Below are 14,188 nucleotides of genomic sequence, written 5' to 3'. Positions count from 1 at the left end.
TCCATGGATGCAAATGTCAGTCTAAAATGACAATGACTATCTAACTGCATGCCTGTAATGGGCACTTTTGGTGACATGAGTAAATCAGTGCCCACTAACCTTTGGTTCTGTCACAACAGCAGTCATCCCCTCCCCCAAGAGTTTCCTGCTTCCAGACATTCCAAACAGTCCTTAACCAAAATGGTCACCCAAGCTCCCAAACCACCCAGAGAGGAGAGGTCCATGTCCTGCACCTGGTCCCCTGCGTATTGCATGCGGGCTCACTGCTACTGTGACACTGCAGACAGGTGGCACACAAGTTCTATTCCTCTCTCGCTCCTGAGCAGAAGGTAGCTTATTACGCTCATTTCACGGAGCTTCAGTGCCTAGATTCTTGTGGCGACTTTATATTAACCGGTGCTGTATAAGAAAGAATTGCTGGTGTTTGTTCCTGATTCCTGGGAGGGAGCCTCTAAGTACCTGGAATGTCTTTGTTATTCATGGTGGGCAGTTCAACAGCTCCAGGATGGGGGCTGGCCAAGCTGAGAGCCCAAACGGGTGATTAGAGGTTTGGCTTTAAACCATGTGACATGAGCCTCACCTCTTGGGAGTGGATACTGATTCAATCAATCACGCCTACATAATGAAGCCCAATAAAAACTCTGGACTTTGAAGCTTAGATAAGCTTCTTGGTTGGTAATACACACTGATGCACTTGGAAGGGAAGTGACCAGAGTACATGGCAGCTGTGCCTTTGGGAATCCCCAGACCTCAGCCTCTGTGTCTCTTCTTTTGCCTGCCTCTGACTTGTCATTCTAGCAAAGTATCGAATCTGAGCGGGTAGTGGCAACCCCCAAACGTGTAGCTATTTAGTCAGAAGTACAGGTGGCCTGGGAACCCCAGAGCTTGTGGCTGGTGTCTGCCCAGCAGGCCCACGTAGAGCAGCATGCCCAGGAAGTCAGGGTCAGAAGTGCTTTGAAACAGTTTTAAAAAGACATTTGCAGATCACGTTCTAAATAACTGACTTTGGGGAAGAATACAGCCAATGGAATTGAATAAATAAGTAAGTAAAGCAAAAAAGTGAACAGACTATTCTAGAATATAGAATTAAAATGAAGAGATGTAAGGAATGCAAAGCGTGAGAGCCTGACAGGATTTAAAAGTTATTAGAAACACGTTGAGGACTGTTATAGAAATTCGAATATGGATTGTACATGAGATGACATTACTGAATCATCGTCAATCTTCTCAAGTGTGACAACGGTCTGTGGTTATGTGGGAATGCCTTGCTCTTAGGAAACGCCTGCTGTGTACCTAGGGGTAAAGTGTCGGAATGCCTGCCAACTTGCAAATGGTTTAAAAAAAAAAAAAGTGCTGTGTGTGTACAAAGAGAACTGACATTTAAGTGAAGGGTATACGGGCACTTAAAGTACCATTCTTTCAACTTTTCAGTAAAATTCAGGTTTGAATTTTTTAAAATAAAAACTTGGGGAAATGCATAAGCAAAGGTTAAAAAAAGGAAAAAAAATGAAGTAAAGAAAATGTAAAAATTTAAAAATCACTGAAGTAGGGGATGGGTATATGGGGGTCACCAACTATTCTATTTTTGTATAGGTTTGAAGTTTCCAAATAAAATGCCTTTATAAAATGCTATCAGAAAGGTTTTACTCTTTGGAGACACATACAGTATTCACTAGTTTCTAAACTTCCTAATCTGTACTTAAGCCTGTTTCTTTGATTCCTACTTAATTAAGAGACTCATTCTTTTGTTTGCATTTTTATCCATTTCCTAAGTATGTTCAGTGTGCCAGGTTCTCAGGGGATAATTAAAAAGCAATGAAGGTAAGTCACAGTTTCTACCTTACTGTCTAGTTATAAAACAAGACCCACACGACCTAAATAGGTAATGAATTGCCGTCTATTAAAAAAAAAAAAAAAAGGGCCTGATGAGGGGAAATCAGTGTGGGCTGCAACTGGCTGTATCAATGGGCATATTTCCTCCCTGGAGGGAGAAAGAGGCTAAAAGGCAAGGAAATCAGCCAGGATCCACCAAGATGGGCCAGATAGTAGGTGCTGGGCAGGGCTAGGACAAGACAGGAGAAATACGAAACGAGGTGACGACCAGAAATAGGGATATGAACGAGAGCGGGGAGTCCAAACACAGGGCAAGATTTAAACCTTGAGTCTGGAAACACACAGTGTTGATGCTGGAAAGAAGGATATTGAGAGGATATTTCTACATCTTGTCTGTGTAGGAATAAAGGTTAATTTTTAGGCATGTTGAGTTTAAACTAGCATTTATTCCCTACTTCACACCCTGTGCTCCACGTAAGACCAAATTACATGGAATTGCCTGACACCATTTCTCACCCGCTGTCCCCCATGCCTGAAGGTTCACTGATTCTTTAAGAAGTCCCGAGGGATTGTGACAGGGATGAGGGTCTAGAAACTCACCTGGCTGCATGGCTGCCCACCTGAGCTAGAAATCCCCTAGAAGCCAGAAAGGACCAGCCAAGGCTGCTGCCTCCCAAAGGCCCAGCTCCCCCCACCCCGCCCCTTCCCCAATGCACCAGGGCCCAGAGATGAGCTCTGCAGGGGAGCCTTGAGACTCACACCCCTGCCAGCCTTGGTCACTGCCTCAAATGTCCTTCCTCTGCTCTCATGGTGTGTTTTCTTTCTCCTGATCCCAAACCCCATTATTTCCTATTCCCGCCCCCCTCTTTTCCTCTGTACTCTCTGGGCCCCTCATTCCACAGTGTGCAAAGTCACCCATGTTCTCAGTGTCCTCACGGAACACTCCCTCCTCCGCTGGCCTCGCTCCACATCACACACCTGCACACGTACACGATCAGGAAGAAAGTCAGGGGCAACCTTCTCACTCTCCCTCATGTCGCTTCCAGACCCTCTTGTTATAAAGCCTCTACCCCTCGCCCCCGCCTCTCTGAGGTCACGTACAGCCTAACGGTTGTTCTGACACTTGGATTTTTGTCTAGTAAGATCATTAAAAACAAAGAAAAACCTCCATTCCCATTTCAAAAAAGCACTTTTTATTCCAAAAAAAAAAATAAAAGGAAAGGGTCTTATCTTAGAATAAAGGATATTCCTCTAAGTGAAATAGTTTAGCTTTTTGAAGGGTTTACTGGAGGCCACCATCCTCACACTATCACTCGTGTGTGTGTGTGTGTGTGTGTGTGTGTGTGTGGTGTGGTCAAGCCTCTCCTCTCCTCATGTGAGTGACACACCCCCAACTCAGGCCCCTTGGCTCCTTGATACCTTCAACCCCGATGACCTTCACCCCCGATGACCTTCAACCCCGATGACCTCCCGCTCCCGCTCTGCTTCAGCTGCCCACTCCTGTGGCCACACTGAGGTGCTCCCAGCTTATCACCTGCGGCCACACCACCCACTCTCCCTGCTCCTTCTGCCCCGGTGTCCCCAGGGGGACCTGTCCTCTAGTTCTCTGACCCAACTCCTTCCTCCCTATCAATCCCCCCTCGTTTGCCCATATCCCAGGCAGGGTCCATCGTGACAGTTTCTCTGGCCAATGTCCTCAGTTCTCTCATTTCAGTGACCCCCCCGTCTGCACCCACTTACAAAAACCGTCCCAGCTTTGGTTGGATTGAATCTGGTTCCATTCCAACACCCTTGTGGTGGACGGTCCACAGCAACAGCCCCAACTGTTTCACATCCTGCTGCACCTACCCCCTTGGCTAGTGTTTCACACACTGACCTTGGCCTTGGCCACACATCTGGCTTGGGAATGGGGCGGCAGCAAGTGTGCACGACCCTTATGCACTGGAGCTCACTCTCCTGCTGCTCTTGGCACCTGTCACCATGTTAAAACCAGGGCTGGCCTGCTGGAGAATTAAAGGACCTACAACCAAGGCACCCCAGCCAGCCAGCCAGCAACTCCCCCCTTCCCCACCCCCCGTCCCAGGTGAGACAGCTCAGCCTGGCGCCGCTCAGCACAAAGGCCCAGCTGAGCCCAACCCAACGGCTAGGAAAACTGCTTTAAGTCATTAAGTGTCGGGGTGGTTTGTGGTTTAAGAAAAGCTAATTCAGGGGCTTCCCTGGTGGCAGTGGTTAAGAATCCGCCTGCCAATGCAGGGGACACGGGTTCGTGCCCTGGTCCACGAAGATCCTACATGTCGTGGAGCAACTAAGGTCGTGCTCCACAACTACTGAGCCTGCGCTCTAGAGCCCGTGCTCCCCAACAAGAGAAGCCACCGCAATGAGAAGCCCGCACACCGCAACGAAGAGTAGCCCCCGCTCGCCACAACTAGAGAAAGCCCACGCGCATCAACGAAGACCCAACGCAGCCAAAAATAAATAAAATAATTTTAAAAATAAGTAAATTTATATTGATTCGTATAACTCAGAGGCTAAACAATGCTGGAAGAAAATTTACACAACAGGGAGACTAGTGTCAGCTGTTTCTGCTTCTCCCCTCCCCCATCCTATTAACACCAAAGTTTCTCTTCATGGGAAGGAGAGAAGCCACGAGATGGGAACTTTCTCAACTCCCAGCCTCCCCGTCACTCTAGAGGCCTCGCGTGCCCCCAGGTCCCGGCCCAACACCCACCCCGTGCCCTCCGCGCCCCTCAGCTCTCTCTGCCCTGCCCCTATCTCCCTCTACAGCATTTAACCTCTCCCACATTAAACACACCATCAAAAACAACAAAAGTCGATTTCTCACCACTAATCCACTGCTGCAATTTTCACTTTCTCAAGTCCTGTGGAAGTAGCAGGCCTACACTTGGCTTTTTGATTCCTTTTTAAACTTTTTCACACACACACACACACACACACACACACACACACACACACACACACACACACACACACACACACACACACACACACACCACCCCCCCCCGTCATTCCTCAACTGCCATCTGGCTTTGACCTCCCTCCCCACCCCCAGTGCACCTCAGTCGACCACCGCCAGCCTCCTGCTCTAGCGCTAAATCCCACACCCGTGGTTCTGTATATTTCACTCAATCTCAAGGGCGTCTGACGTGCTGACCCATTCTGTGGCCCACGGCTTGGGCGTCTCTGCGGCGTCTCACCCCCTTCCCCCACCCTTGAAGGTCGCCCCTCCCGGGGATCCCACACTCTGAGGTGCCCTCACTCACCGCGTGGCTGCCGTCACCCAGGCCGCCGGCTCTGCATTCCGGGCACAGCTCTGACTCCACGTTCACGGGGCCAGCGGCCGAGTGACAGCTCCTCTCTGGAGAGCCACAGTCACCTCAAAGTCTGTCCTCCACCAAACTCCTTGCCTTCCACCCCGAACCTGTTCCTCCACCGAACTCCTTACATCCTGAACCTGGCACAACGCCAGCCTCTCTGAGCTCCCCTTTCTCGGGCGTGTGAATCACCGAGTCCCGCTGCGCCTGTCTCCTAAACTCCACCCGAGATCCACCCACTTTCCTCTGGCTCCACGACCACCTCTCCACCTGAAGTCACTTCCATCCCTCGCGGAGCTAACTCAACAGCCTCCCACCTGGTCTTCACGTGTTCACGCTTCCCCGTGCCTCGTCCCCGCCGTAGCCAGCGTGACCTTCCTAACATTTGAATCTGACCGCTTCCTGCCATGGGTTCTCTTCAATCCTGACTCTCCAGCACTTCACACACAGCACACAGGCGCATGATATTAATGCTTCCTGGGTGGTGCGGGTAAATTCCCCAAATGCCCAAGAGGTCAACACTTGGACAAACAAACTAAAGATGTAAGTTTCACAGATTAACGTTATGAAATGTGTGAAAAGCCCAGTTCGACAACCAAAGAGTAACACCAAATTTAAGCAACTTATATATTGTAGTCTTAAAACAACAACTGCAAGGTTTCCATCCAACTCTTGACGGCTCCCTTCCCCCTCCCCCCATACAAAAAAGAATGGCTTTTACTTTCCAACAGAAGCGAAAAGAAGTCTGAACGTTCAACATTTACTTACGTGCAAAGAATTGACTGGTCCTCACGATCTACAAAACAAAACAAAACAAACAAAAAAAAAAGAAAGTGACCATTTGCCTGGTTTTTAAAAAATTTGATATAATAATAAAGTTGCAGTGATAGCCTCTAAAATACTAGTAGCTCTGCTGCTCTCAGGTCAAGTTAACTCTTCCCAACCCTATTATATATTATATAGTCCTAAATCCAGTCAAGTTCATCATTCTAATGCCAGATTCTCTGGGGTAGGTAACAATGCAGGCTCAGATGACTGTACACGTCTTATCAACCTGGACCCTCCAGCCTGGCTGCCCATCAGAGTCAACTGGGAAGTTGTATAAAAATGAACTCCACAGAGCTCCACCTTCAGGGGGAGGGACTGAAAACCCCTTTTTAAGTAGGTTCCCCAGGTGATTCTGATGCAGGGCCAGGTTTGGAAACCACTGCCTTTCCAGAAAACCCACCACCAGAGGGGAATCATTATTAATTTGACCTTAAAGGAGAAAAAAACCCACAAAGTACCAAACGCTGAGTGGAAAAGGAGATTGAAGGAGGATAAACATCTATATGAGGTTTAACCACTGTCTCAAGTCAGAATGTTAGATACACCCAAAATAACAAAAGGACGTATGATGAAAAAAATCGAACATGATTTTAAAGGGATGAATGATTTAAGTATTCATATTCAGCTCAATTTTTCAACTGAAAAGGTGAAATGCAAACCCATGTGTAGTCCAAGGACAAAACCACCTGTGTAGGTTGTATGACTTCCAATCACTTACAAGCATCATTATCTCTATTTTACAGACGAGGATGTTCTTTGAGGAAGTTAATCCTCCAGTCACATAGCTACTGGGGGACAAGGATTCAGGTGAGAACCCAGGCCTGTCTGCCTCCAGTGCCTGTGTCCTCAACACTCCCGACCAAGACTGTCACTGCCTCAAAAGGAACTGCGGTCATGAGGTCACGAGGTCACGAGGGAGCATTTCTGTCGCTCCCTACGCTGTGCTTGCTTTTCCATCAGAAAAGCCATCACGTGCCCAATGAAGGTCTCACAGTAGTTCAGGCATAGATAACCTCCATCAAAGAGAAATGAAGAGTTCCTTCACTACGTCATACTCTTTTCATATAATATTATTAAAAGAAACAAATCCATTCATAGACTCTGTGTATAAACTGGGTTATAGCAACAGCATATTACTGCCCGGCCCCTTGAGTCTAATTTAATTCCTAATAATAGCTCCTAACCACTGTTTTCTCCTTCTTTCTGGCTGCCATGGGCAACATAGTTGATGTCTGCCCCTTTATTGGTTCACTTTCCCAGGGACGCGCCATCTCCTTTCCTTGGCATGTCCTTCCCAGATCCATGACCACTTGGATTACCCCCACCTGCCCTTCGTGCTCAGCTCAGCTGTATCTCCTCTGAGGAGCCTCCCCAGACCCTCTTCCTCAGGCTCCTCCCTGTTTCCTTCTTTTGACCACAGTATTCTGGAGTTAACAAATGATACTGCCAACTGCCTGCCCCACCAGCATGTGCTGCCTGAGATCACAGACTGTCTTGCTTCTTTATTCCCAGAATTAACAGTCAGCCACCTGTCCACTGAGAGAACCCAGTACAAGGAGCCAGGCTGGGCACTGGCAAGACACTGGGAACTGGAATCTTCTGTCCTAGTTCCAGCCCCACCACAAACTTCCCACAGATCTATAAACGAGGCATTGATTCCTTGCTGGTCTCGGGTTCTTCACCTATAAAACTAGGATTTTACCAAGTTTTTGCATATTATTCACTCTAAACATGAACCCTCACACCCCAAATTCTCCTGGTCTGAGCAACGTCTATAGAACTCCACTTCATAGTTTACAATGAACTTTATACTCTAAAAACCTATAAATATAACCAGACACAGCCTTAGAGTGACATTTAAGGGAAATAACTTCATGTTCAAAAATGCAACTAGCCTTCTAAAAAGAGTAGAGACTCATTTGATAGCTCAGTTATTTTCCAAAGCACCTTTCAAACAACACATACGGAGGTACTCAATAAATCCACGTTGAATTAAATCATATTTTCAACAGTGAAAAAGGTTTCAAATCAGTCACCTCAGCTCCTACCTTAAAAAACTAGAAAAGCACAAATTAAACGCAAAATAAGTAGAAGAAAAAATGATAAGGAACAGAAATCAATGAAATGGGAAACAGGAAAAAAAAAAACCAAAAAAAAAACAAGTGACCAAATGCTGGTTCTTTGAGATCGATGAAACTGATAAATCTCTAGACAGAATGATCAGGTATAAGACACAAATTACCAATATCTGTAATAAGAAAGGGAAAACCACTATAGATCCCAGAAATACTGAAAGGATAATAAGGAAATATTAGGAACCACTTTCTGCCAAAAAATTTGACAACTAGGATGAATGGGATAATTTCTTTAAAAGACATAAACTACTAAAGTTCACTCAAGAAGAAACAATAACCTAAATAGATGTAAAAAAGATATACAATAAAACAACATCCATTCATGAGTAAAAACAAAACCAAAAAACTCAGCAAACTAGGAATACAAGGGAACTTCAACAACTTGATAAAGGGCATCTACAAAACACCTACAGACAGTTAACATCATCCTTAATGGTGAAAAACTGAATGCTGTCCCCGAGACCAGGAATAAGACAAGGATGTCTGTTCTCACACATATTCAACATCACAAAGAAGAAAAATAATTAAAAGCAGAGACTTGAAAAGGAGGAAATAACAATGTCTCTATTTGTAGAGGACATAATCGTCTATAGAGATAATCCCAAAGAATCTACCAAAAAACCTTTCAGAATAAGTGACTTTTGCAAGGTTGCAAAATATGTCAATATATATTTTAAAAATAACATTTCTATATATAAATAGTGAACAATTGGAAATTAAAAATTTTAAAGTTCCATTTAACACTACTAAAAACAGGAAATGCTTAGTTATACTAAGGGCTATGTTATACTTAGATATAAATCTAACAAAGTATGTGCAAGATCTATATACTAAAGACTATAAAATACTGATGAAATAAATTAAAGATCTATATAAATAGAGATAAACCATGTTCATGGATTGGAAGACTCAAAACTATTGTCAATTCTGTTCTAATTGTTCTATAGAGGCAATGCAATCCAATCAAAATGTGAAGTGGGACCTTTTTTAGAAAATGACAAGCGAATTTCTATAATTTATATTGAAAGACAAAGCAACTAGAATAGAGAAAATAATTTTTAAAGAATGATGGTGGAAAATACACTATTTGATTTCAAGATTTACTATATGGCTATTGTAACCAAGACAGTATGATATCTGCAAAAGGACAGACATACAGATCAAAGGAACTGAGAATCCTGAAAAAGGCAATTCACTGGAGAAAAAAATTGTCTTCTCAACAAATGGTGCCAAGATCAACTGGATATCCACAAGCAAAACGATGACCTTCAATCCATACCTTGCACCATACATGAAAATTAACTCAAGATGGATCACAGACTGAGTGGGAAAAAATTGCAAATCACTTACCCAATAAAGGACTTGTAACTAAAAAGGACAAAGAATTCTCAAAAATGAGTAATAAGGGCTTCCCTGGTGGCGCAGTGGTTGGGAGTCCGCCTGCCGATGCGGGGGACGCAGGTTTGTGCTGTGGAGCGGCTGGGCCCGTGAGCCATGGCCACTGGGCCTGCGTGTCCGGAGCCTGTGCTCCGCAATGGGAGGGGCCGCAGCAGTGAGGGGCCCGCGTACCGCAAAAAAAAAAAAAAAAAAAAGAGTAATAAGAAAACAAACCATCCAATTTTTTTAAATGGTCAAAAGATTTGGACACTTCACCAAAGAAGACATACAGGTGGCATCAAAAGATGCTTAATATCATTAGTCACTAGGGAAATGCAATTTAAGACCACAATGAAATATCACTACACACTTATCAGAGAGACTACAGTTTAATAAAAAACTGACAATACCAAGTGCTGACAGGATGCAGAACTGGAACTCTCCATCCATTGCTAGTAAGGTTGAAAAATGGCCCAGCCATTTGGAAAAAGTTTGGTAATTTCTTATAAAGTTAAACATACACCTACCATGTGACCGAGCAATCCTACTCCTAGGTGTTGAGCCAAGTGAAATGAAAACTGACACTCAAAACACCCGTATACAAATGTTTCTAGTGTCTTTACTGCCAAGAACTGGAAACCATCTAAATGCCCTTCGAATGGTAAGCGAATAAATAAACTGTGGAACATGCATCCAATGGAATACTGCTCAGAACTAAAAAGGAGTGAAGTATTGGTGGATGACGCTCAAATGTACTATGTTAGTGAAAGAAGCCACCCTCAAAAGGATAACTTGTGTATGATTACATGATGTTCTGGAAAAGGCAAAACTATAGTGACAAAGGAAAAAAAAAATCAGTGGTTGCCATGGACTAGAGGGGAGGGAATTACCCTAAGGAGAGTGTAGAAATTTGGGGGGAAGATAGAACTGTTCTATACCTTGATTGTCGTTACACAACTATATGCATTTGTCAAAAGTCAAAAAACTATGCACTAAAAAGGCTGAATATTACTGTATGCAAATGATGCCTACTAAAATTGTACATATTAGTTTTCCCATCCAGCAACATGCTGTGCCTCTACATTTAAGACTTTTAAAAAGTTTTGCAATTTCTTATTCAGGTTCTGCCTATTTTTGTTTACTGCTACCATATATATTTCTGGCTAAAGAATAAGTACATTTTTAAACTTATCACCCAGTGAAATCCCTGTTTCATCCCCTCACTAACCCTTCACTCTGATGCCTGTACCCTCTTAGTTTTCTTCATAGCACTTATCACTATGATATTGGCTTTATTTATTTTCCTGTATCTTCAATGAGATAACAGTTCTCTGTAACACAATCACTGGAAGGGTTTTCCTACATTTGACAGCCTCTCAGGGTAAGGAGTGTTACTGTCTCCTACTGTCTGTATTCCCACATTATAAGATTCAATACATAGATTCAAGGCAACTGTAATTCATTATAAAACATTCCTTTTCCTGGCATAAAATAATGCCCTTTGTCCCTGTTTCTGCTGTGACGTCTACTTTAGACTTGAGATGACTTTAATTGGTGCTCCCTTTTTGTACCCATTTGGCTGAGGAAATGCCCATCACCGCACTGCTATTCTTTTTCTACTTTGAGATGTCTCTCTTGTAAGGGGCATATGATTATATTAGGCTCTGTTATTTACAGGGGGTTAAAAGTATTTATATTTGCCGCTGTATTTGGTGTTAACCTGTTTTCTGACCTTTTGAAGCCTTCCTTGATGTTCCTTTTAAACGACGGTTTGTTTTCCTTGCTTTTCTTTCTCCTAATGTAAGAAACTTGTACCCAGTTTCAACATTTTTCAAAAAGAATCCTTTAACCTACATTTTAAAGGTTCACATTTTGATGTATATCAATCCTAGTCTCAAAAGACTTATTCTTAAAACAAGAGAGGGGTAGTATATGTGCTTATTATACTAGGACATCCCTTGGTGTGTCAGACATCATTTCAAGACTGCTGCTCAGGATCCCACTATATAAATGAGCCATCCTTTTAAGGAATTACTTATTCGTGGAACAACTGGTTATTTCCATTGTTTCTCAGGAAGCTACTGGAGGTTATTCTCCATCCAAAACAACAGCGTATGGGATCCATAAATTAAGAAATACAACCACGGGGCTTCCCTGGTGGCGCAGTGGTTGAGAGTCCGCCTGCCGATGCAGGGGACACGGGTTCGTGCCCCGGTCCGGGAAGATCCCACATGCCGCAGAGCGGCTGGGCCCGTAAGCCATGGCTGCTGAGCCTGCGCACCCGGAGCCTGTGCTCCGCAGCGGGAGAGGCCACAACAGTGAGAGGCCCGCGTACCGCAAAAAAAAAAAAAAAACCCAGGGAAAAAAAAAAAAAAAAGAAATACAACCACGGAAAGAAGCAAGGAGGACTTTCCCTGGTGGTCCAGTGGTTAGGACTCCGTGCTTCCACTGCAGGGGGCACAGGTTTGATTCCTGGTTGGGGAACTAAGCTCCCGCATGCCGCAAGGCGAGGCCAAAAATAAAACACACACACACACAAAACACACATACCCTTAAAACACACATACCCTTTGATCCAGCAGTCCAGAAAGAAGCAAGGAATTTCCAGAGCGCAGGCAAAGGCAAGTCTGAAGACCGCTAAGTACAGACTGGAGGATAAAGGGTCCCCAGAGGTATGCCTCCAAGGGAGGAAAGACACTGATAAATTATGGGATACATGTCTACGCATTGAAAGAAGACTTGTAGTTCTGTCAAATCAATGTAGCAATTGCAGAACTACTCTGTTCCCGCCAAATAGGAAAATTACTAACCCCAGGGAAAACAGCAAATTGTGTAAGAAAGGAAATGTGATCATAGGAGAAATAGTTTAAATGCTGAATACTAAAATGCCAAAAAATGTTGATTTGACTCCTATCAGGAAGATGGGGGCGGGCAGTTAAAAACTCTTCTGTCATAATAGGAAGTCTATAGAAAACACTGGAAGTTAAAAAAGAAAGAAAGAAAGACTATCACAAGCCTGTTACTTAGAAATATATACATATACAAGAAACAGATTAAAATATGGTTTTCTCTAAAGAGGAAATCCAGAATGGGCAGGGGTAGGACAGGTATCTCTTGTTTCTTTTTCAATAATGTAAGCCTTGCTGTATACGGTGTGTTTGCTTAACTATCTTCACGTATTACTTTTTAACAAAAAGTAAAAAGTAATTTAAGCATTCAAAGTTCTTTGACAATTTCTGATCTTGATGTTATCCAGACTCTTCTGCATTGTTTAATGGTCTAAAACCATTTAGATAACACAGGAATTATCTAGTCCTTGAGATTAGATAGACTTCACCACTAAAATTATCTGGGCCTTGTGTCTTTGAGACATAAAGGTAAAACCTCTGACAATCTTTACCATTTCTCCCACTGGCATTGTTCTAAGTTTTCCACCTTATTTTGAGTCAATTTTGTCTCTGTTTATAGTGTTATAAAACCTTTATTCTTCCTGGTGGTTCTCTCTTAGTCACACTCGCCAAATTGTTTGTCTATTTTACGGTCTTTTTGTGGAACCAGTTCAAGTTTTACTTAACAACTTTATGTTTTTCCTCTTGTTTAGGTTCATTTCCTGCTGTACTTTTTAAAAAATTGAGGTATAACTGACATGTAACGTTATATTAGTTTCAGGTGTACAACACAATGATTCAATATTTGTATATACTGCAAAATGATCACCACAAGAAGTCTTAAGTTAACATCCAGGCTGTACTTTTAAAGAACTTCTTTTGTGTGTGTGAAATGACACACAGAAAAGCTCATGAGACAATACAGCTTAATAAATTATCATAAAGTTGTCTTTTATCCATCTTGTGAGTAAAAAGGCTTGTATATAAATTTTTGTTTACTAATAAAAATATTTATAGGGGCTTCCCTGGTGGCGCAGTGGTTGAGAGTCCGCCTGCCGATGCAGGGGACGCGGGTTCGTGCCCCGGTCCGGGAGGATCCCACATGCCGCGGAGCGGCTAGGCCCGTGAGCCATGGCCGCTGAGCCTGCGCGTCCGGAGCCTGTGCTCCGCAACGGGAGAGGCCACAACAGTGAGAGGCCCGCGTACCGCAAAAAAAAAAAAAAAATTATAGCTATGAATTCTTTCTTAAAGCAGTTTTTGCCTTAAGCCATCAATTTTTTACATGTGATATTTTGTTGTGGTTAACTTCTAAAGAATCTGTAATAGCAGTTTTGATTTCTTCTTTTACCAAAAAGCCATATAGATGAATGGCTAACAGCAAAAACAGTAAGAAGAACTCATTAAACAAAACTCCTACAAAACAAACCCAAGTGGAAATCTGTTAATACCTTGTCTTACTGCACTGTGGTCAGAGAATGTGGCCTGATCTGAGATTTTCATTGGTGACTTAGCATCAAAATTACAAGCCAAGGTTGTAAATGTTTTCTGCTCGATGGGCAGCAGTACTGTATATACATTTTCCAATTCAAGCTTGCTAAATACTGTTGATCACATTCTTTATACTCTTTCTTTTCTCTACTTATCTCAAATTCTGAGAGAAACACATTAAAGCTCCCTCTATAATTGTGGGTCACATTTCCCCTGTATTTCCAATAGCTGTTGTTTTAAGTATGTGACACGATGTCAACGGTATAAATGGAAGTATTATCTGAGTCTTCTAGAGAATTATGTCACA

General features: G+C 43.3%; 1 protein-coding gene across 3 annotated transcripts in view; it reads right to left on the bottom strand.

The window, feature by feature from the left end:
• The window catches only part of MYH10 (myosin heavy chain 10), a 135,138-nt gene that overhangs the window by 93,855 nt on the left and 27,095 nt on the right, over positions 1-14,188 (bottom strand). For all 3 annotated transcript variants that reach the window (XM_060133392.1, XM_060133394.1, XM_060133393.1), the window contains exon 4: positions 5,934-5,961. In XM_060133392.1, coding sequence (XP_059989375.1) covers positions 5,934-5,961 — 28 coding nt within the window. The remainder of the gene's footprint in view (positions 1-5,933; positions 5,962-14,188) is intronic.

The sequence above is a fragment of the Lagenorhynchus albirostris genome, chromosome 20 (genome assembly GCF_949774975.1).
Source record: "Lagenorhynchus albirostris chromosome 20, mLagAlb1.1, whole genome shotgun sequence".
Taxonomy (NCBI): domain Eukaryota; kingdom Metazoa; phylum Chordata; class Mammalia; order Artiodactyla; family Delphinidae; genus Lagenorhynchus; species Lagenorhynchus albirostris.
This window is presented reverse-complemented; position numbering and strand designations above follow the sequence as displayed.